This window comes from Peromyscus californicus, unplaced genomic scaffold, assembly GCF_007827085.1.
Source record: "Peromyscus californicus insignis strain IS unplaced genomic scaffold, ASM782708v3 Scaffold_14__1_contigs__length_90479793_seg_2, whole genome shotgun sequence".
Taxonomy (NCBI): Eukaryota; Metazoa; Chordata; class Mammalia; order Rodentia; family Cricetidae; genus Peromyscus; species Peromyscus californicus.
This window is the reverse complement of record NW_026294436.1, coordinates 51,221,089-51,243,002: the sequence shown is the minus strand read 5'-3', so window position 1 is coordinate 51,243,002 and position 21,914 is coordinate 51,221,089. Positions and strand designations below refer to the sequence as shown.

Genomic DNA, 21,914 nt, shown 5'->3' with positions numbered 1-21,914 from the left:
GGCCCTTTCAGTGTGTCAGACTTCTTTCATTTAGCAAATTTTCTAACTTTGTCAATATTGTAAAATATGTAAGTATTTCCCTTTCGTGGCTGAATGGTATTCCATTCTGTGGACATATAGCATTTTGTTCACCATTCATGAGTCAATAGCATTGGGGGAGTAGCGGGTCTTAGCCATTCTTAATGCTTCTGCTGTGAGTTTCATACTCAGGTCAGTGTGTGAGCGTGTGTTTTCAGCTCTCTGGCTTATACTCAGAACTACTGTATAATGTGGCACACTAGAGGTCTAGGGACACCTGCACTCTAAACAAAAATAGTGTAGAGTGGAATGGTTACAGAACTTAGAAACGAACAAATTGTCAACTGATTTAAAAAGAGACACTAAGTAGACTAAAAGCAGTTGAGCAATTATTAATTAAAAACATCACAAATAAAAGTCCAGACCCTGATTATTTTAGTGGTGTTCTGTGGGACTTGTTATTAATTTCTTTTTAATCAGATATTTTTAAAAGATAAAATCAATTCCAGAAAATAGAGGAGGAACCTATTTTGAACAATGCAAACAATGCTCTGATACAAAAGCTAGATAAATACATTAGAAAAAAAATACAGGCTCATAGCCTCATGAAAATGTATATTAAATTCTCTGCTAAATCTTAGCAAATGAAATTATTGACCACCTTCCTGGTGTGTGTAAGTCCCTGGGTTCAATCTCCAGTAATGAGAAAGGAAGAGAGGGAAGGAAGGAAGGAGGAAGGAAAAGAAAAATCTTTGCAGATCAAAGCTGACAACATATTAAAAAAAAAGGTTATTCATCTTGACTGGGGGATTTACTCCAAGAATACATAGTCGGTTTAACATCTGAACACCAACTAACATATTGTACAATAGAAGTAGAAATTGAGATAAAACCTAGATGGCTGGATGGAAGTGGTTCATTAAATCCAAGCCCACTCGTGATAAAAGCTCTTTGACCTGAAACAGAAGGAGCTGCTCCTCAGAACCCGCAGCAAAAAGCATCCAAACGGCCCGAGACTAACCACTTCTGCCCAGGACGACGTTCTCCCGATCTTTTCCTTAATGCTTCACATTAAGATTGTAACAGCCAATTTAGTGCGGGGGGGGGGGGGGGGGGGGGGGGGGGGGGGGGGGGGGGGGATTAAACTGTCCTTATTTGCATATGCTAATGTTGTGTGATAGGAAAGCAACATGACATCAGTTGTATGTACTCCAAGAAAGTGGTTCAAAATGATATTAAGAAAATAATATATGCAGAATGTATGTCGAAGACTAGTTGGTAGCTGAAGCCAGACTCTTGTGCATGTGTGTTTATATGTATATTCTGATGCACATGCATGTGGAGGCCGGAAGTCAGCCTCAGATGTTCTCCTCAGGACCCACAGCTCTCTGTGTTGTGTTTTGAGACAAGTCTCTTATTGGGACCAGGTGCTCACCAATTTGGCTAAGCCAGCTGACCAGCAAGTGCCAGGGCTTTGCTGCCACCTCCCCAGCACTGGAATTAGAAGCCCACACCACCATACCTGGCAACCTGGGGTGGAGGTGAGGGGGCAGGGGGGCACACATGCATGCACTTTCAGGAAATGAAATTTGGGTGTTCATGTTTGGCAAATATTTTACTGTTATCTCTCCAGCCTGAAATTAAATTCTAAAAGACATTTTATACTCCAGCATTCTTAAAATGATTTTGTCTGTCTCTAGCTTAATTTATTTATTTCTGATTCAGCAGTCATAATTCCAGCACATAAAGTGATAACTCATTCTAAAATAATATAAATGGGATATATTTTTAAATATATATGAAAAGAACTTGAGGAGAATGAACTTAGAGGATATACATAGCCAGGTTTCAAAAGCTGATTATAAAGATGCAAGAAATAAAGGCAAGATTAAACTCTTCATAAAGTAGATTACATGACACAAAGCTGTCGGGGCGGGGGAGCTTTAATTTATACTCTGTTAATTTTTGACAAATAGCTAAGACAATTTAATAGGAAAAAGATCCACTAACAAATATTTCTGGAACAGTTGGGTGTCAAACTGCACAAACACCATTGTAGGTTCTTGTACATGGCAACTCAAATGGGTCTGATGTCTGATGTGTCCATAGAATTTCGAAGAAGTAGTAGACAGTCTTTCTAACTTTGTACTGCAAAGGGCTCGTAGATACAACACCCAAAGTATAGGCTATTTAAAAAACAAATCAGTGCTGGAGAGATGACTGAGCAGTCAAGAGCACTTGCTGCTCTTGCAGAGAACCTGAGTTCAGTTCCCAGTGCCTGTGGTGAGTAGTTCACAACCACCTGTAAGTCCAGCTCCAGGGAATCCAGTGTCCTCTTCTGACCTGTGGGCATCTGCACTCATATTCACACAAACACACAATTAAAAAAATTACAAAGTACGGGCGGTGGTGGCGCACGCCTTTAATCCCAGCACTCGGGAGGCAGAGCCAGGCGGATCTCTGTGAGTTCGAGACCAGCCTGGGCTACCAAGTGAGTTCCAGGAAAGGCACAAAGCTACACAGAGAAACCCTGTCTTGAAAAACCAAAAAAAAAAAAAAAAAAAAAAAAATTACAAAGTAATAAATTGAAGATCATGAAAAGTAAAGTCTTTTGTGCTGTATAAGACATCTTGAGGAAAATGAAAACACAGGACAAAGACTGGAAGAAATGTTTGTAATGGAGCTTGTGTCTTTTTTTTTTTCTTTTTTTTCCTTTGGTTTTTCGAGACAGGGTTTCTCTGTGTAGCTTTGCGCCTTTCCTGGAACTCACTTGGTAGCCCAGGCTGGCCTCGAACTCACAGAGATCCGCCTGGCTCTGCCTCCCGAGTGCTGGGATTAAAGGCGTGCGCCACCACCGCCCGGCTAAATCTTTTTTTTTTTTTAAAAAAAAAAAAAAAAAACATACTTTATAAAATGTCTGCAATCAGAAGATGATTGAGGATCAGAAAAACTGCAGTTCATATTGCCTGGTTTGTGAGAATGTAAAGTGGTATATATAATCACTGTGGAGAACACTTTAACATCTTTTTTGTAAGTTAAAAACATAAATATATCATCCAATGAAACAGTTTCCTCAAGAGAAATGAAAACATATCCACACTATAACTTTTGCATGTGTGTGCATATTTATAACAAACCCAAACTGGAGATAAGCAGAGCCCACACAGCATATCTGCACCACTGAATAGAATTCATCCTCGGAAATCTAAGTGTTGTGAAACCTTGGAAATAATAGGCTAAGATGCATAAAATTACATATTGTTCAGATCCGTGTATGTGAAATGTCAAAACATAATGCAAACCTATGCAGACAGGGTAGTCTTGGGAGGTGACTACAGGCAGGCATGAGGGATCTTGGGTTTTGCTGGTACAAGTGTTGCAGTTTGGATTGTGTGATAGTTAAAGGACTCTGGAAATTGATAAAAAGTTATTAAACTTTACACTTAAATTGGGCAAGTTTTGTAGCATATAAGTCATACTTCAATAAGCTGGGTTTTTTTTTCCCCAAAGGAAGGAAAGCAAGAGGAGGTACTAGGTATCCTCCATGTGCTTGGCTCTAGCGTCTACTGAGTGCCCCATAAGGTGTGTGAGAGCATCTTGTTAAACCTGCTTCTCCACATAGAGTGCTTGGGTAAATTAAATTGCCAAGAATTTGAATCATAAAGGAAGTATATGAATTGGAACATGACTCCATGGCTGGGAGGATTCATCCAAAGATCACGTTGGTGTTTTATGTCATAGTGGTTATATGACACTCAAATTGGAGATGCTACCTAGGATGTGGATAGTGTATTACAACCAGGAAAAAAAAAATGCTGCATAGTTTCTGAACTCATCACTTCCCAGCCTAGATTAAATGCATTGATTTGGTTGGGATTGCCTTAGTAAGCCTACAAGACATAACAAGATGCTGATTTATTTGATTATACAGTGAAGAGTAAAGTTTAATAATCAGTGTAAGCCTTTTGACCTCAAGATTTGAGGTTTTGTGAAAATGGGCAATTTCAGGTAAAATTGGGTTTCATAAAATGAAAAATTGATCAAGAAAAGATTGAAAGTACTTGAAACTTTTTGCCTGTAGAAGAGAAATAGGAAAGTACATTTATCTTCCTATAAGACCAAGGGGCTAGATCTTAGAAGAGGATGCATTGGGGAAGTCCTTTTGAGTCTACTGGACAGGTTCACCACAGCAGCAGGTGCACAGGCGGGGCGTGGGCCAGTAGATTTACTGAAGAAATAATGAAGGGTGGGCTTAATAATGCCGACACTGGTGTATTGTGTCTGGTGTCCATGGAGGCAAGAAGAAGGCCTCCTCAGATCCCCTGGAACTAGAGTTACAGATGGTGGTGTGCTTCCATGTTGGTGTTGGGATCAAACCTGGGTCCTCTGCCAGTGCTCTTACCCACCAAGCCATATCTTCAGCCCCCATTTGCTTTTTTTTTTTTTTTTTTAGTAGAAAATGGATGCTGAGGGGAAAAAAACTTGTTTCTTTCAGAGTTGTCTTATTGCTCTTATCTATTAAAAGTAGGACTCATAGTTTGGCTTTTAAATGGTTTATTATTATTATTATTATTATTAATCATTTTCTGTAGAAATGCTAAACTAGGTTACTAAAAAAAGGAGCAGTTAAAGATTAATGGACAGGTTAATCATCCCCTTGATTCTAGATACTGAAATGACTAGTTTTCTAAACCCATTTACAGAAGGTCATTTCCTAATCTGAATCTCTTTTCAGGCACTACAGACACCACATCCAACAACACAGCCACCGTGATTTCCACAGCACCCCCTGCTTCATCAGCAGTCACATCTCCCTCCTTGAGTCCCTCCCCTTCTGCCTCAGCCTCCACCTCTGAGGCCTCTAGTGCCAGTGAGACCAGCACAACACAGACCACCTCCACGCCTCTTCCCTCCCCTCTCGGGGCCAGCCAGGTGATGGTGACAGCATCTGGCTTGCAAACAGCAGCTGCTGCTGCTCTCCAAGGAGCTGCACAGTTGCCAGCAAATGCCAGTCTTGCTGCCATGGCTGCTGCTGCAGGACTCAACCCAGGCCTGATGGCACCCTCACAGTTTGCTGCTGGGTAAGAATCTTTCCCATTTCATTTGCATCCAAAACAGAATGTCTGTGAAGAGACATCATGACCACAGAAACTTTTATAAAGGAAAACATTTCATTGCGGCTAGCTTACAGTTTTAGAGATTTAGTCCATTGTCATCTTGGAGGGTAACATAGTGGCATGTAGGCAGACATGGTGCTGGGGAGTTCTACTTCTTGATAGACAGGAAACAGGAAGTGAACTGTCTACCTCACTGGGCATAGCTTGAGCAAAGGAGACCTCAAAGCCCACCCCCACAGTGGCACACTTCCTCCTACAAGGCTACACCTGCTTAGATAAAACCACGCCTCCTATTAGTACCACTCCTGCTGGCGGGGAGGGCATTTTCTTTCAAAACACCACACAGAACTAGGAACCCATCAGTGCAACTCATAGGAAAGATTTTCCATTACTATCTTAAATGAAAAGCAAATCTGAGATAGGCTTCTTTGAGTATAGATGTGAACTTAAGTTTCTAAGTAGCCACACTACCATTTCCACAGGATGACACAGGACTGAGTCCGTGAGTAACTCAGTGATGAGAGCCAGGAGAAAGCTCAGAATCCTCCTTAGTCTTCATTTCTTCAGTAAAGTGGAGCTTGCGTACTCTAATTCTCAAAAAAGGGGTAAAACTTGGAGTGAAGTCTGTCTGGTTTTATGTATTTTTCATATAGTTTTTATTCTCTGATAATTTCATACATGTATACAATGTATTTTGATCATATCACTCTTCCCAAACTGCCCTGAACTCTCCCACACACAACTTCATGTTTCATGTCTTTTTTTTTCTTCAAGTAGCCAGTCAAATTAGTGCTGCCTCTGTGCATGTGAGTGTAGAGACGTCCACTAGAGCATGAGTAACCTACTAGTGTGAGACCCCCACAAAGACAAATTATTCTCCCTCTTCCAGCAACCATCAACTGCCAATGGCTCCTCAGCCAGGGAAGGAGCCTCTGGAGCCCTTCCCTATCCACACTGTAGTTTGGCTTGGTCTTGTTCAGGTAGCCACACCCGGTTAAGCAGTCATTGAGTGCAACTGCTGTGTCATGTCTAGAAGAGCATTTTACAGTAGTGCTCCCCAGCCTCCAGCTCGTACATCCTTCCTGTAAGACACAGCTTCCTCAGTATTCTCTGAATCTTGGTGCTAGGAAGATGGGCTTGATGTAGATGTCCTATTTAGGGCTGCATACTCCACAGTCACTTATTCTTAACAATTTCACTAGTTGTGGATCTACATTAATCTTATCCATTGCAAAAAGAAACTTCTCTGACCTGGGTTGAAAGCATCCATAGATCTGCAAGTATTAACATAAATACTTAGAAGGCAGTTCACTGTAACCATTTAACAAAACAACAATAGTTAGTTTCTGCTCCCACCCCCATCCCTTAGCCCATGACCTCCCCACCCATGGACTTTTGACTAGATTTATGTACCAGGTGTAAATTTCCTTCTATAAACAAGTCTCAAATCAAATCAGAAATCAGTTGTCTACCCTACAGCAGTCATACCACTGTTGTACCAATGGGTACATCTTTCCTGATGGGTCAGTATTGTAACATACAGGATCTAGCATTGAGTAAGACTAGTGATCTCTTTTCTCCCCCAGCTGCCTGTGTAGCACCTCTTGGCACTGTGAAAGCTAGCCAGCAGGGAGGAAGTTTCCTGGTCAGTTCCAGATTGATGTTCCTATATCCTGCAACCTAAGTACATGTATGTTCAGTAATAGGGTCTTACAATCTAGTTATGATGGGCAACTGAGAGCAATGGCAATAGCCTATAGTGTTTGTTTATTTTTTTTAGAGGGTTGGCCTCTGGAGCCTCCCAGACTGATAACTTGTAGGGAAGGATCCCATGAATGGCACCTAGATTTTTGTTTAATCATCTATCCTCTGAGGACAACATTGTCCACCCATGGAGGGTACCTCTGTTAAAACTCCTTCTGGTTTTTGTTGTTGTTGTTGTTGTTTGGGGTTTTTGGGGGAGGGGGGGTTGTTTTTTCAAGACAGGGTTTCTCTGTGTGTAGCCCTGGCTGTCCTGGAACTCACTCTGTAGCCCAGGCTGGCCTCAAACTCACAGAGATCCACCCACCTCTGCCTTCTGAGTGCTGGGATTAAAGGCGTGCACCACTACTGCCTGTCTTTCTGTTATTTTTTATCATGTGTTTTAATTAGCTTATACACAGAGGGTTTCCATAAGGCTTTTCATACATCCTTAGTTTTTGTTGACCTGCTTTCCTTCTCTGCCTCATCCCTCACGCCGTCTATGTTCAAACCTTCAACCCGTAATTCTCTCCTCTTTTCATACCACACACATATCTCCTACCCCATTAAGACCTCTTGTCTTCTCCCTCTCATGGACCCTTTCAGGCTTTCTGACCTACAGTTACTCCAAGGTAAACATAAGCGACAGATTCAAAACTAGGAGTCACATATGAAAGAGCACGCGGCCTTGGTCACTCTGGGCCCATGCTGTTCACTTGATGTCCTCCAGTTCTGTCCATTTACCTGTAGATTTCAGTTTTCTTTACAGCTCGATAACATTCCATTGTGTGTTTGTACCAGTGTCATTTTCATCAGTCTATGTTAATGCCATTTATTTCCTAGCTATTATGAATAGAGCAGCAATGAATGTTTTGTTGTCAAATAGAAAGATTACCCTTTCCAGTTAAATGAATGAAGTAATTCAAAGAAAAGTCAGAATGACTAAAAGTTTTATATTTTATGCAGATCATAACCTTGTTTGTACAAGTAAGCATCAAAGAAGTAGTAACTTGGAAGCACTAACTGAACCATGTGAAAGTATACAAAAGTAACAAAGATACCCATATTTTTCCTAAGCTGAAGTTTTCTTTATTATCTTCCTTATTTTATTATCAATCTGGGTGTGTTGTCAGACGGACAGGGATGTCTGCATGACATAGAGTGACTCCTCTTTTGCACTTGCAGCGGTGCCTTACTCAGTCTCAATCCGGGGACTCTGGGTGGTGCTCTCAGCCCAGCCCTAATGAGCAACAGTACACTGGCTACCATTCAAGGTCAGTAGCATTTTTTCCGTGTGTGTGTGTGTGTGTGTGTGTGTGTGTGTGTGTGTGTGTGTGTGTGTGTGTAGTGGAAGCTACCTGCCTTGCTAGAGAGTAAGGTGAGAAGGAGAGAGAGTTGAATGCTGACTTAAGTTACTCCTGAAGATGAAGAAAGCGCCCCTGTAAAAAAGTTTTGTAGAAGAAGAATGTATAGGTTAGTTTGGTAGAACAACAAACAGTACTTAGTTTGGTATATTCCAAGAAATCTGGACTTTACTTTCTTATGTGAATAGAGTTGGAGGTAGATTTCTTTTCCTCCTGATGTTAACCTAGCTCCAGGCAAGGTTCTTCAAGTCAAACTCCCCAGTTCTGTCCCCACCTGAAGATAGCCGTGTGGAATGGTAGAGATCTCCAGGATATTTTTCACTTTTGTTAGGTTTTGTCCCCTGTATATTCCTATCAGTGTAGAACATATGTTTTTGGATTATAATATCTTTTCCAAGTCCATTGGGGTCCATATCAGCCCTTTCTCATGTTACTTAAGGTGATACTTACTCATACAATAAAGGATCTGCCTTGCCTTGTTCAAGATCTAAGCTTTTTGCCTAAAGATGCCTATTATTACATGATTTGGAGAAAACTCCTATTTTGAATGAAAGAGGTTTTTGAGTTTTTGTTTGTTTGTTTTGTTTTTTCTTAAAATACTTTGTACTTAAACAAGAATTCTTGGGGCCCAAAACAAGCTGGCAAGTTCTGGCACGTTTCAGTGAGTGGTATGTCTAACCATATACTGTAGGCATTGTTAAACTACAGACAAAAATCAAATTGTAGCCTAGATTGTCCTGCTGTTTTGTTGGTTTCTTCTGTCTGGACTGATGGTTAGATGGATGTGTAGTGCTTTCATTGTGCAGAGGCATCCTTTAGAATATTTGGTATAAGTCCCTTTTTCCAACATGGGGGACTATCTGGCCTCCAGGGTTATCACAAAGGCAAAATGCCTTTCCCAAGGCATGAGTGATTATAGAACATTCACCAGAAAGATGTAGAATCAGTCTGTGACCCTGAGCCTTGAGTCCAAGAATGCTTTAGTCTGCACCAGGGCTCAGTGTTATGTATTGTTTGTATGTTCGTGTTTAAAATTAAGTATTCCCTTCAGCTGGAAATAAAATTTCAGTGATTTGTCCTGTGGGGAAGCATCATAGAAAAATTGTGCTCCATTAATTACCAAATCCTAGCCTTAGATCACTCACACAGCGATGTGTGTTGTATCTCCTTGTATAATAAACAGTATTATTTGCACAGTTCATAAGAGTCAAATGTTCTGCCTCTGGAAGTACAAAAACAAAATTTTTAAATCATGCCCTTTTCTTTATTTAGTGATATGTAAATTTTCATGACTGAAGCCTTTGGAAAAATGGCTTTCATCTTATATGAAGTTTTGTCAAATAATGTCACATAATGGTAGTTGAGTTGATAAAAGCAAAATATATTTTTAACAATCACTTTAACTAGTAGTCTTTTGAATGGAGGTAGTTTTAAATCAATTCCATTGGGAAAAAACAAAATTATTGGGTTTTAACAAATTCTTGTAAGTAAAGGAAATATATAAACTTGAGACTTAAAAGATAGAAACATGATTGATTCATTACACAGTTCTCATACCTCCTCTTCATTAATTTGTCCTGCTTATACTCATTAAACTGACTTTTCAGTTCTTTAGATGCTTCAGAATTTTAAATAAACTTGAGTTGATGTCTGAAGTGTAGCATTAGAAGCGACTAACCAGTGAAGGGGTCTACTCTCTGCTGCTGAGTAGAGCTTTGCTGATGGATTATTGGCTTCTCCAGGATGAAGTTTAATGTTCTTTCTGTTCTGGGGTCTTTGTCTATAGCTCTTGCTTCTAGTGGTTCTCTTCCAATAACGTCACTGGATGCAACTGGGAACCTGGTATTTGCCAATGCAGGAGGAGCCCCAAACATCGTGACTGCCCCTCTGTTCCTGAATCCTCAGAACCTCTCTCTGCTCACCAGCAACCCAGTAAGCTTGGTTTCTGCCGCCGCAGCCTCCACAGGGAACTCCGCACCTGCAGCCAGCCTTCATGCCTCCTCCACCTCTGCTGAGTCCATCCAGAACTCTCTCTTCACAGTAGCCTCTGCCAGTGGGGCTGCTTCCACCACCACCACTGCCTCCAAGGCACAGTGAGCTGGGCGCAGAGCTGGGCCGCCCCAGGCCTTCATCACCACAGCATGATGGGCTGCCAGCTGTGGAGAAACTGACAAGTGTGATCGGCTTCCCCCCACCGTGTTGTGAGGATGAGGGAGACATGGAGAGAAGAAAAAATACACATACCAGGAAAAAAAAATGGAGACAGGACATCGTTTGCCTAATTTTATAATAAAACAGTGTCTTTTCAGGATTGCTTCATGGATTGGAGAACTTTCTAACCAAAAATTTAAAAGAAAAAAAAAAAAACAGACAAAAATTCAAAAACAGACGGACAAAAATAAATGAAAGGACTACTTATCATTTCCAGCAGTCATGATGACAAGCTAAGGTGGGTTACCAGTTCCAATAGAGGAAGGGGTTTCTTATTTGTTTTTTTTTTTTTTTTCTTAAAAAAAAAATCATTATTATAGGTCTGTTGTACAGGCCATTAAGTCATAACAAGGTGTTTATAATCGTATCAATTGTGTTGGGGGTTCCTTTTCTTAACTGGTACAATTTAGGCAGGCCTGTATTACTGTATCTCTGTTATTGTTTATATATATATATATATAGGACATGTTTATCTCTTGCTCCTGGATCCTATTTCAGTGAGCTCCCACACTGTGGGGAGGGAGGGTTGGGGGTAAAGGGAGACTTGCGTTCTTAACTTCCAGGAATGTCCTTGCTGGTTTCCTTATCCTTGATGACTCTTACAGAGGTGCTAGAAAATGGTCTTCTTTTGCCACTTATGCAGGAGGCTTGGTGCAGAAGCTGAAGGCAGTGTGTGCAAACACTCCTCCTCCACACACCCTCCCCATCAGGTGGTGCCTTTGGAGTACTCGTGTAGGAAGGAATTCCTGCTGAACTGTAGCGCTCACTCCCCTAATCATCCAGCAGCCCTGAGCCCAACAGTGCTGCTTTCTGCTACTTTGAATGGGAACAGCTGTGCCTGTTGCAGGGCAGGGTTTGGTTCCGAAGAGCAAAGACTACTGCAGACACCTGACTTGGTGGTTCTCCTGATTTCTATCTCTTAAAAAAAATGCTCCTACTGTTGATGTTTGTTTGTTTGTTTGTTTGTTTGCTTGTTGGTTTGTTTTCATTTTATGGAGATTTTCCATCCAAACTTCCTTTGACTTTCTTAGTCAAGATCAAATTGACTTACTGAAATTGGGAAAGAATTCTCTTCTTTGTTTTCTAAAGAAATTGTTTGACTGTTTTCTACTAGTTACATATCCCAAAAAAGTCACTATAGAGTCTGAATTTGCCACCTTTACCTCTAGAGCAGCAGTTCTCAACCTGAAAGTCTCGACCCCTTAGGGGGTCAAACAGCTGTTTCATGGGGTCACCTGAGACCATCTGCATATCAGACATTTACATTATAATTCATAACAGTAGCAAAATGACAGTTAAGAAGTATCAGTGAAAATAACTTTATGGTTGGGGGGTCACCACAACATGAGGAACTGTGTTAAAGGGTCGCAGCCTTAGGAAGGTTGAGGACCACTGCTCTAGAGTCACAGACTTCCTGTCCACTGAGTGGCTCATAAGCTCCTCCAAGCCTCAGATTTTCCTCAGTTTTCTGACTGACAGAGGTACTTTCCTGACTGAGCAAGGAGTCTATAGACCCTCAGAGAAAGGCCGAGCAGGAACTTTGCAGCCTGGTAGTGTTATGGTGCTGCTAGGTGGGTCTGGTGACAGCACGCATCTCTCACTGGGTGTGAAAAAGTGATCTGCTCCTGTAATTGTTTTCAGGGTGTTTCTAGACTACATAAATGAGCCCATTGAAAAGGAAGAGCTTGTGAAAATGGATGAAGATGGATGAGGGTAATTTAGAGAGTGAATTCCCCTTTTGACAATGCCCTGTTATTATACTATCTGTGCCAGAATTTTCACCAATGGCTGGGTCGCTGCAGTGAAGTTCATCTAAGTTGCCCTTACTGGAGTTAAGGTCCCCATTGGTGTCGGAGGTGCTTGCTTCGGTCTCTGGTGGTCTGCACTGAGCTGGGGTGACTTTCCTTCTGTTTGCTTCGTGTCCATGGGAAGCTTGGATTCTGTGCATTTGTCTCCACTGTTGCTCAGAAAGACAGTAACACAGACACAAATGTGTATCTTTCTTTGTGATTCAGTTAGAAGAAGGTCATGTTAATATTAAAAGTCAGAAGCATATAGGTCCCCCTTTAAGTTTTTCTTTAGTTCCCTTGGTTTCTGTCTTGGATATTTAATTTTTACACCCGAATTTCTCCTACCCTTAACTTTACTTAAACTCCCTCTAGAAATCAGTGAACTGCAAGCGGGGGAACTAACAAGTGCTCTGCACCTGTCCTGTATGGTGTGGGTGTTTTGTTTTGTTTTGTTCTTTAAACTAAGCTTGAACCAAAGTCAATTTTTAGCAAGCTGCTGTACTAATGGACTAGTTATGATGTGCAGTTCAAACACATTGAGGAGATAGATGCTACTGACAATTTCTTACTCATTTTCCTTGATTAATTTTATGTGAAAGTTGCTGCTTGTTTTTAATCTTTTATGTTGGTAAGTTGTAATATCCTCTGGGCAGACGTTACCTTGATTTTTAGCTAGTTTGTTTAGGTCAGCGTGTAAATAGAAAGGCTGTGTCAGTTAATAACTTCTCTCCTCCCCGTCGGCTCTTTGTTGTTAATTTAATCTTTTACCTGGACTTAACTCTAACCTTAGTCTGTGCGTGTGATTACAGGGCTGTCAATACTGTTTCTCCTCCTAGCAGAGAATCCTCTCCCTTGGCAGTGAGGGAGTTAGGAGGGGGAAGAATTCAGGGAGAGAAATATCGATTACCCACCATACCAGATTAGAAGTTATAGCATTAATTCCCAAAATTGCTACCAAAGGAAATATAGAGTCTCAAGGGACTTGGCCCAGGGAGTTGAAAAGGACAGAGAAAGACTGTTTTGCTTAGTCCTATATGGTGAAAAGAATCTTTTTCCTAAATAAGATTCCCCACAGACTTGGATTTTAAAGACGATACTAAGCTTTAAATGGCAGCCCAGTGGTTGTCAGCCCCTCCTTTGTCTGTAGTTTCTAGCTGGTTTGAGAAAGGAATGCTGCCTTTTTATGTAGTTCATTTGAGGATAGACCTCAAAGCCAGCGTAAATGCGTATTGAGAAGAAAAAAAAAAATCTTGAGACAAAGATAATTTTATTTTTTCCTCTCCTTTTTCATATATTCCCAGTGAAGTTGTCAAGTGAAAGGTACTTTCTCCATGTATACATGACACACTACTAACACCCGCTGGTGGGTGTTGAATTGAAAGTCCTCACCACTCCTCAGTGCTCTGTCAGTCACACCGCTTCACAAACACCTTGGCTGTTTTTCAGTTGATACCACCTTTTTTTTTTTAATGATCTCAAATGCTTTTTGAATTAGCAAAAAACTATCTTTTAAGCTAAAGTACCAGACTTAAAACATTTAGCTGCCTTTTACGAGGGTGTCTAGAAACTAAAGGGGTCATTTGAATAAAAGGCATTGGGTTGAGTTTCTGCATTTCCAGAAGAAACACCAGATAGGTTGTTACAACTCATTATTTCATTCTTCTTTTTTTCCCCTTGACATTTATGCACACTTTATTTCAGCCCTGAATTTAGTTAACACATAGTAAACCAAAGACTAATTTTTAAATGCATTTTTAGGGATACTGTATTTGCCTGTAATAACGGGTCCTCCCTGGAGAGTAGTGAATGTAATTGTTTAGTCCTGTTAAAGCAATGCGGTTTGGCATAAACTTTATTTATTCCCTATGTAAATCTGAATGACAACAGAAAGATCTATAAGGCTTCTCACAGGAGCAAGATTACTGTTCTAGGAATCAGTAGAGTGCTCTGTTAGCTTGAATGTCTCTGAAGTCCTATAGGCAGCTCCTTAGAATGAGGAAACATTATTCCTACCCATTGATTTCCTTTTATCTATTGTCAGGAAGGTCATTACCATCCTGTTTATGTAACTTATTACTCCAGAATGGAACCAAAGGAATCCGGCTTTTATCTTGTGTAGGACCAACCTATTTATACTTCATAAGCTTTATTAGAAATTTTTTAAAGGGACAATATCAATTAAAAGATTTTGGGTGTGATCATCTTGCCAATTTGTTCTGTATCATCATTCATTTGTTTTAGGGAAAAAGCACAATTATACCTCTTTAATATTGTATCTATTATCTATCCCGCAATTATTTGGGAAGATAGGGGAAATAATCTCTTCTTATCCAGAAGCACAGGTTTTTGCTTGACAGTATTTCAGTTCAACTTAAAAGATAACATTTAACTTGCTGGAAGCGCCAGGTACATTTGTAAATATAGGGATATTATGTTAGAAAGAATACTATAGTTCACAGTCTGAAGTTCTTCTCAAGCCATGCCATCCTCACCAAACTTCCTTGACCAAGAGAGAAATAAGATCACTGAAACAGGAAGCCATTAGACACTCATTTGTGTTCCTCCCAAGCTGGGAGAAATGCCACCCTAGCCTGCAGAAGACAGTTTCCTGCTGGCAGCCTGAGCTGGCCCTGGCCCTGAGGAACTCACAGACCAATCTACAACCTGAGCACTTGGTAAAGAAGGAAGGGCCTTAGCAACTCAGCAGGAACCTTAAATTAGTTTCTGAAGTTGATGAACATGAAGTGTACTTATTAGAACTGAAAACATTAAAGACTACAGTACTAATGGGCAGAAAATACTAAAAGACCTGAAACCCATAATTATCCAAGTGGGCAGAAATTGATATAATAATTTATTCATAATCATTATGAGTTCACTTTGATTTGTGGGTATGAACAGCATTTACCATGTTATATTGTTCATATAAATATGTCCCTGGCTATTTTGAAATTATTTTCAGATACTTTAAAAATAAGACTTAATATTATTTTCAATTTTGAAGAGGAAAAAATAATTCTCTGCTATTTCTCTGAAACTAAGAGCCACTGTAGGTTTACATGATGTACCCACAATGTACACACAGGCCTAAATAGAAAAGGCATAACTAAGTTGCTTTCGTTATTAAAGGCCAATGGGATCCTCTGTGCCGCCTCCTCGTCTTCATCCATGGAGAGTAGGTGGAAGGTTCTACAAGGAGTCAGGGAACCTGTTCCTCAGAAGTTGTCCAGGCTGCACCCAGTATCTGAGATCTTCTCTAAGATTTGTGACTAGGATCTTCTCTAAGCGACGTTCTAGTCACGAAGTAGTTCCTTATTTTGACTTTCCTGCTCTTGGCCTTGACTAAAGCAGTGAGCTTGAGTGAATCATGTGTCAGCTCTGTGATCTGGATCTCTCACCTCTTTTCCTTTCCTTCTTTCTCTCTTTGAATGGTGGTACCTTAATCTGTGAGAATAATGCTCGTGGGTAACAGCTTCTGGCACCTTCATAAAATACCTCAGCATAGCTTAGCGTTGTTGCAGAACTGGTTTTAGACTTTAAAAGCCAAATAAGTAAAAGGAAAAAAAAAACTTTATAAATAGTGGAAATAATTCTAGCTGTAGTATTTAGTTGAACTAATGTTTATTATGGTTGATAAATATAATTGATGCTGTATGTATTTGGGATCCTGTTTATAGGGTTAGGGAGGGTTGGAGTGGGAGAAAGGAGAAATTGATTATGTTAGAAGGAAAATATTGCTCGTATGTGTTTGTTTTTCTTTATATCTGTCTTGCCAAAGGAAACTTGATCTTCCCTATGATTGGGTGGGGGTTTGAGGCCTCTCTGTCATCTGACGTGCAGCATAGTATGCAGAAGCAAGAAGGTGACATGTGGAGTGTCCAGTAGGTTCAGGGTGCCCAAGGGCAGATTTGCAACCTTTCCGCATCTGGCTGCCATGCCCCGCCCCCCGCCCCCCCAGACCTGCTGGCCTCTCCTGATGATCCATTACCTCCGTACATAGCTAAAGCCTAGGTGAAGGAAGGATGTGTGCATGTCCAGTGTGCAGATGAAAGGAGACAGATAGACATGTACCCAAGGAAATGGGAGAGGGATGGAGAGGTAAGGGATAGATCTTGATCTAGGAAAATTAAGGTGAAATCAGTCATCCTCTGTCACGTTAGTGAATGCTGTGCTAGTAGTCGTCCGATATTTTTAAAACCTTATTTCCTTTTCTTATGCCAAGGATAATTCTGTCTAGACCAAAAGACAAACAAAAGAAAACTCAAATCAAGAAGTTTAAAGCTAACCTCACACTTGGCACCTGTAATAAGGTGTGGCATTTAAGGATTGGTTTATGAGACAGAAGAAGAAAGAGATGATGTTGGTTTAGGGAAAAAATAAAAACCTTTCTCCCCTCATTCTGAGACAGACTTTCTTGGCTCCCTGAGTTCTGATACAAACTATATCTCAATTATTTTTTTAATAAATGTTCCATCTCACAGAACTTGAGTGAGATTTGATTTTGATACCAAAGACACTGCTATACCATTGCTTATTGTAAAGCTTTCCAAACAGTCAGAGGGTAGAGCAAAACGCTAACGTTGGGAAAAGCTTTACCTTGTCTCTGTTCTTCCCATTTCCTTCACGCCTTCCTCACTTTTTGAAAGATGTCTTATTGGTCATTCTGTCTTTGGAAAGAGATTGATTTTATCCCTCCCTGCTGCTCTGTGAACGTGGGTAGAATTGCTCAGCATTATAGTGATATTCTTGCCGAGAAAGAAACCAGAGGAGTGCAAAAATAGTAGTAGATTTTTTTATTTCCCTTTATCTAATTCTTACAAATAAAACTAGCCCCTCCCACCTGTTAGATAACAGTCAATATTCAGTTATGAAGAACAGACTTCATGAAAGCCGAGTGGTGTCTCCTTACTCTCCTGTAGAGCTGTTTGCTCTACAGTGTTTTTAGGATATGGCCTCTGGGAAGTTAAGAAGTTCATTATTTAGGCAAACTATTGATAAATGTAGACAGGGAGAGAGGGAAAAGACACAGTGTTTTTAGGATATGGCCTCTGGGAAGTTAAGAAGTTCATTATTTAGGCATACTGTTGATAAATGTAGACAGGGAGAGAGGGACAAGACACGTTACTAAAAGTCCAACAAGCGATCAGGTTGCTAAACTTGATGAAAGCTTTACTTGTTATTATTCTGACATTAATGTAAAAGTAGTGTTAATGTTGTGTGACTTTTCAAAGCATTAGGTAGGTTTATATGGTAATAGGGATATTAAAAGTAAGAGCACTTGAAACAAATGCTGTGGGAAAACAATGTATGCATCATGAACATCATTTCAAAAGACTGAAAGTGAAGCTCCTGGGTTCAGAGAAGGAAACAGTTTATGATTCTTGTGTGTCCCTGAGTCTGCCCACACTGCACAGGACTCCACCACCCTTGCCACCTTCTGGTTCAAACCCAGGGCACTGTCAGAAAGTTAACAACCCCAGACTGATTCACTGGGGGGAAAGGGGAGAAGCTGAGGTCTGCTGTGAAGTTTTCCCATGTTGTCTTTACTTGTTCATCACTGTTTAACGTAACCACAACCTCAGAAAGCAGCTCACAGCTTCTTTCCTACATTGGCAGTGGTGGTGGTCTCCATCCATCGCTGTACCCCAAGGTCTACAGGCACAGAGCTACCTACCTACAGTGCTATTTCAACAAGGAAGGGTCTGTGCATGGGAGCTCCTCATGTAATCTTGTTAGGTAAAAATGGACAGTCAGTGCCCATCCATCCCTGCGGGTGGCTCGGGGTCTGAAAATTAAAGGAGGAAACACAGTGCATTTTCCCACATGGGTGTGGCTGTGTCTCTTAGGAGCACTGTGGTAGGTTGGCTGGGGCCATGTGTCTTGGGTTCCATTTCTACGTGAGTCTGCAGAAGGCACATATTTTGTAAGAATGAAGTCAACTAGTTAGTGCTGGCCTGGTTAGGTTTAAAATCGCAAACAGTGTGGGGGTGGCGTGACACAGTCTTTGCCAAGACTGTGACCATATTACAGCATTGACTTTAGACAATATAAATGGTAAATGGTGTCTCCTCTTAAGACCAGATGGGGAGAGAAAGACTTCTTTCCACTCCTTACCTCTGCTTCCATGGGAATGTGTGCATTACTCAGTCCACAGGAGGACTCACCGAGGGAGGTACCCTCTTCCTAGAGTAGGCCTCAGCCATTCCTCTCCTCTGTGGTAATAGTGAAGGCTAGGTGAGTAAGTGTGGGGTTTTCTGCCCACCAGTCGTCCAGGAGCTGTCGTATACCTCATTTCTAACTCATGACTAAGTAACTTGCTTTAACTTCCTCTCAGCCCTCCAGAGTTGCCAAGTCTGCCCTCCCTCTTCTCAGCAGCACTGAACTCTGGCCTATAGCATCATAAGACCTGTCGCCTAGGGTGAGACGCCCACCCACCCACCCACCCTAAGCCTCTGAATGTCTCTGCTTTGAAGCTACTACAAAACTGAGGGCACATTGCAATCTTCTGTCTGTTTTTGTTGTCGGGGACCTTCCCGGGTCTGCTGTGTCCCCACCACCTTGCCTTCAAGGACTGCCAGCTCTCCTCCCGCTCTGCCCCATGTCTCCAACTGCTCGACACATAACAGCTTCTGTCCTTGCCTTTGCCAAGTGGGGTCCAGGCTGACCTTCCCCTCCGGAGCCTTGCAGTTCTGCTCATTGCCAGGACTTACTTGGTAGAAAGGACACCAAAGGTTCATTTAAGCTGACTGCCGCATAGACATTTCTCTCATTTCCTGTGTGACATGACCAAAAAAAAAAAAAAAGTATTTAAGTTTATTATTAATAATATTATAATACTAATTATTATTATTTGACAATCTTATATCCAATGGGTTTTTTGGAAGCTGCATCCCTGGCCCTTTCAACCTTTTCTTTGAATGTAGTTCTCAACTTGTAATCCCCACCCCCAAAGTTGGGGGGAAATAAAAAGCTTAACCAGGTCAGGTCATCACACTGCTGCTATAAGCCAGGGGAGGGTGGTTTCTTTGTTTTGTTTTGTTTTTCCATTTCCAGCCAAAACCAAAGATTTCTTAATGATTGTATAGACTCAAAACAAACAAAAAAACCAAAGAAAAGGGAAGTCTTCGGCCTCAATCCAGTCTGTGGCGTCCTGGCACTTAGAGACATGCCCGAGGGCAGGTAGGGCACCTCTGACCAGCTCAAAAGGGCAAGTAAGCTTTTTTTCCAAGGTGAGAGTTTTGTTCAGGTGCCTGCTCAGTAGTTTTGGCTCTTGCCAGCTTGTGAGCAGAACGTACATGAAAAATACTGGCAACATGAGATTTTCCAAAACCAAAGCCCAAAGCCCATCACCACTACAACCCCTCTGACAGCAACCAGGGTCATCACCAGAACTTAGCAGAGGGCCTTAGAGCCGGGAGCTGCTGCAGAATGGCCACGGACTCCACAGAATGGGGACGCTGAAGACACTGGCACAGGACTGGCTGCTCTGCTGGGTGCTTTCACCTCTGGGGCTGGGTCTCCACCCCCTCGAGGGGCCCTTCTGAGCCTTCTTTCTCTTTTCTTTACTGGAACTGCTTGGAAGTGGCTGTCCCATTTGTGAGGAAACACAGAGAGCGATTAGCAAACTTTCCTTTCTGTTTGTAGATTGGTTTCCTTTTGCAGCTCCACTCTGCAACTATGCATTGTATTTCATAACCTTTGTGCTAGGTAGACAAACAAACGCCTGTGACTTTTTAACTTGGGGGGCGGGTGGGGTGGGGGGTCGAAATGAAGGAGATTTTTACATGGATCTTTTTAATCTCAGTTGATTGGGGGAGGGGGGTATTTGGTTCTAGGGTCATACAAGCTCTATCCCAAAGCAAAATCCAAATGTTAATAATATTAGCCTGATGCAGATACCAAAGACAATTTCTTTCCTGCAGAACCTTAGACTTGTGTATTAAGTACGATTACCCAGCACTTGCATTAGCCTAACCTCAGTAATTCCAAAGCTTAGATGTATATTTTGGTATATTTCCAGGATATTAAAAGAAAAATGTCGTTTAACTTCTTGTCTGTTTCAGTGTAATGCTCTTAAAGTCATAGCATGAAAAACTTGGCTGTCCTATTCTTGGTAGTTTGAAATAATAGTATTTTTGTATGTTTTGGGTGTGTCTGTATGTATTAACATAACAGTTTTCACTGCCTAGGTGTTCGTAATAAAAATGAAAGGTTCTGAGTGTACATACTAGTCAATAATAATCTCCACGGTGTCCACTTGAGCGTGGAGTCACTGATGACTGCCCAGCTGGGGTCTGGTTTTAAAGAGACAGTGATTGTGTTTTTCTAAAGATGTTTATTTCTGTCTTTAAATACCTTAACTTCCCCACTCCCCCCTTTTAATTAATATTGATTCAGGGGTGTTTTTCCACTGTTGTCAGGGAGGGACACAAGGGGAATTGGCACCTTGACCTCCCAAATGTTACTTTGTGTTCTTTAAAATGTGACTTTGAGTTCTGTTTGTGGAAACTTACAATATGATGTACATGATTCTTTCCAGGATTGTCCAACAGCTGTACTGAAGCAGTGGCAATTCCTGGGTAGTTTATTGGGTGTCCTCTTGCATTTCTCCTTAAGATGACTCTGCAGTCTGGGTGGCTATTGTGTAGCCTCACTGCCCCAGGGCGCCTGTAACCATTTCTCCTCCGACGGGAATATTTTCTAAAAATCAACCGATAATTCGGAGCACTGGCCCTGGGAAACCTGAAACACAGCAATTCTGCTTGTTGGGGATTAGCTGATCCCTCCAGAGGCCTGGGGAATGGTGGGGACTATGAGCGGTGCTGTCTCTTTAGAAGTGCCCTTTATGTGATTCCCCTTCTGGGGCTGCCAGAGGGGCCAGGGGCTTGGGAGAGGTGCTGTGGGTGCCGGTGAGTCCGAATGAAGTGGCGGGTTTGTGTAGATGCATTTGTCTGCTGTAATTTTTATATATATCAAACTTACTGTGACTGCACAGCTCCATTTCTGTTGTAAAACATTAAACCGTGTTCCAAGTGTTTTCACATTGTCGGCGTCTCTGTGCCTTGGTGTTACACAGGCCGTTGTTGCACAAATACTCACATGGACCTTCCAAATCATTTCTCCCCCCAGGTCTTCCTGGGAGCCTCGGAATCTAAGCACCTCATACTTACCCTCTGACTCCCTTAGTGAGCTGTAGCCAACCCTCAGTGGAACCCTGAGTTGAGTAGCATAGTTTCCTTCAGACCTGAGTGCTCTCTGATCAAACACACTGGCCCTTGATTGATCCTGCAGGGAACTCCTCAAAGCTCCCGTCTCGCTGTGTGTGTGCGTGTGGCTGCTGACTGGGATTGAACTCCATCTGTGGGCTTTGCCATTGGACCGACAGGCCCAGGTACCTCTAGCATTTCTTAGCAGGCCCTGAACTGGGGGTGTTGGGAGAGGGTCCTCTGAAGGTAGGACATCCCAAACTGGCCTCTGGCCCTGCTGTGCACATAACTAAGCCTCTGCTTTCTAGACAGTTGAACATCTGGCACCTCATAGAGCTCACCGGCTTCATAAGGAAAGTGGAAACCTAGAATTTCCCACAGAGAGCAGCTTTTGTAGAGCTTTGGGAAGTGCCCCTGACAGGTGAATGCTGACAAGAGCCCCTCAAAATGACCAAGTGCCAAAGCCAA

General features: G+C 41.7%; 1 protein-coding gene across 3 annotated transcripts in view; it reads left to right on the top strand.

Moving 5' to 3' along the window:
- Pou2f1 (POU class 2 homeobox 1) overlaps nucleotides 1-21,277 on the top strand; it is a 155,183-nt gene extending 133,906 nt beyond the window's left edge. For all 3 annotated transcript variants that reach the window (XM_052737481.1, XM_052737483.1, XM_052737482.1), the window contains 4 exons: nucleotides 4,754-5,099; nucleotides 8,061-8,149; nucleotides 10,026-10,688; nucleotides 11,094-21,277. In XM_052737481.1, the coding sequence (XP_052593441.1) occupies nucleotides 4,754-5,099; nucleotides 8,061-8,149; nucleotides 10,026-10,336 (746 nt within the window). In that variant the 3' untranslated portion in view covers nucleotides 10,337-10,688; nucleotides 11,094-21,277. The remainder of the gene's footprint in view (nucleotides 1-4,753; nucleotides 5,100-8,060; nucleotides 8,150-10,025; nucleotides 10,689-11,093) is intronic.
- The last annotated feature ends 637 nt before the right edge of the window (nucleotides 21,278-21,914 follow it).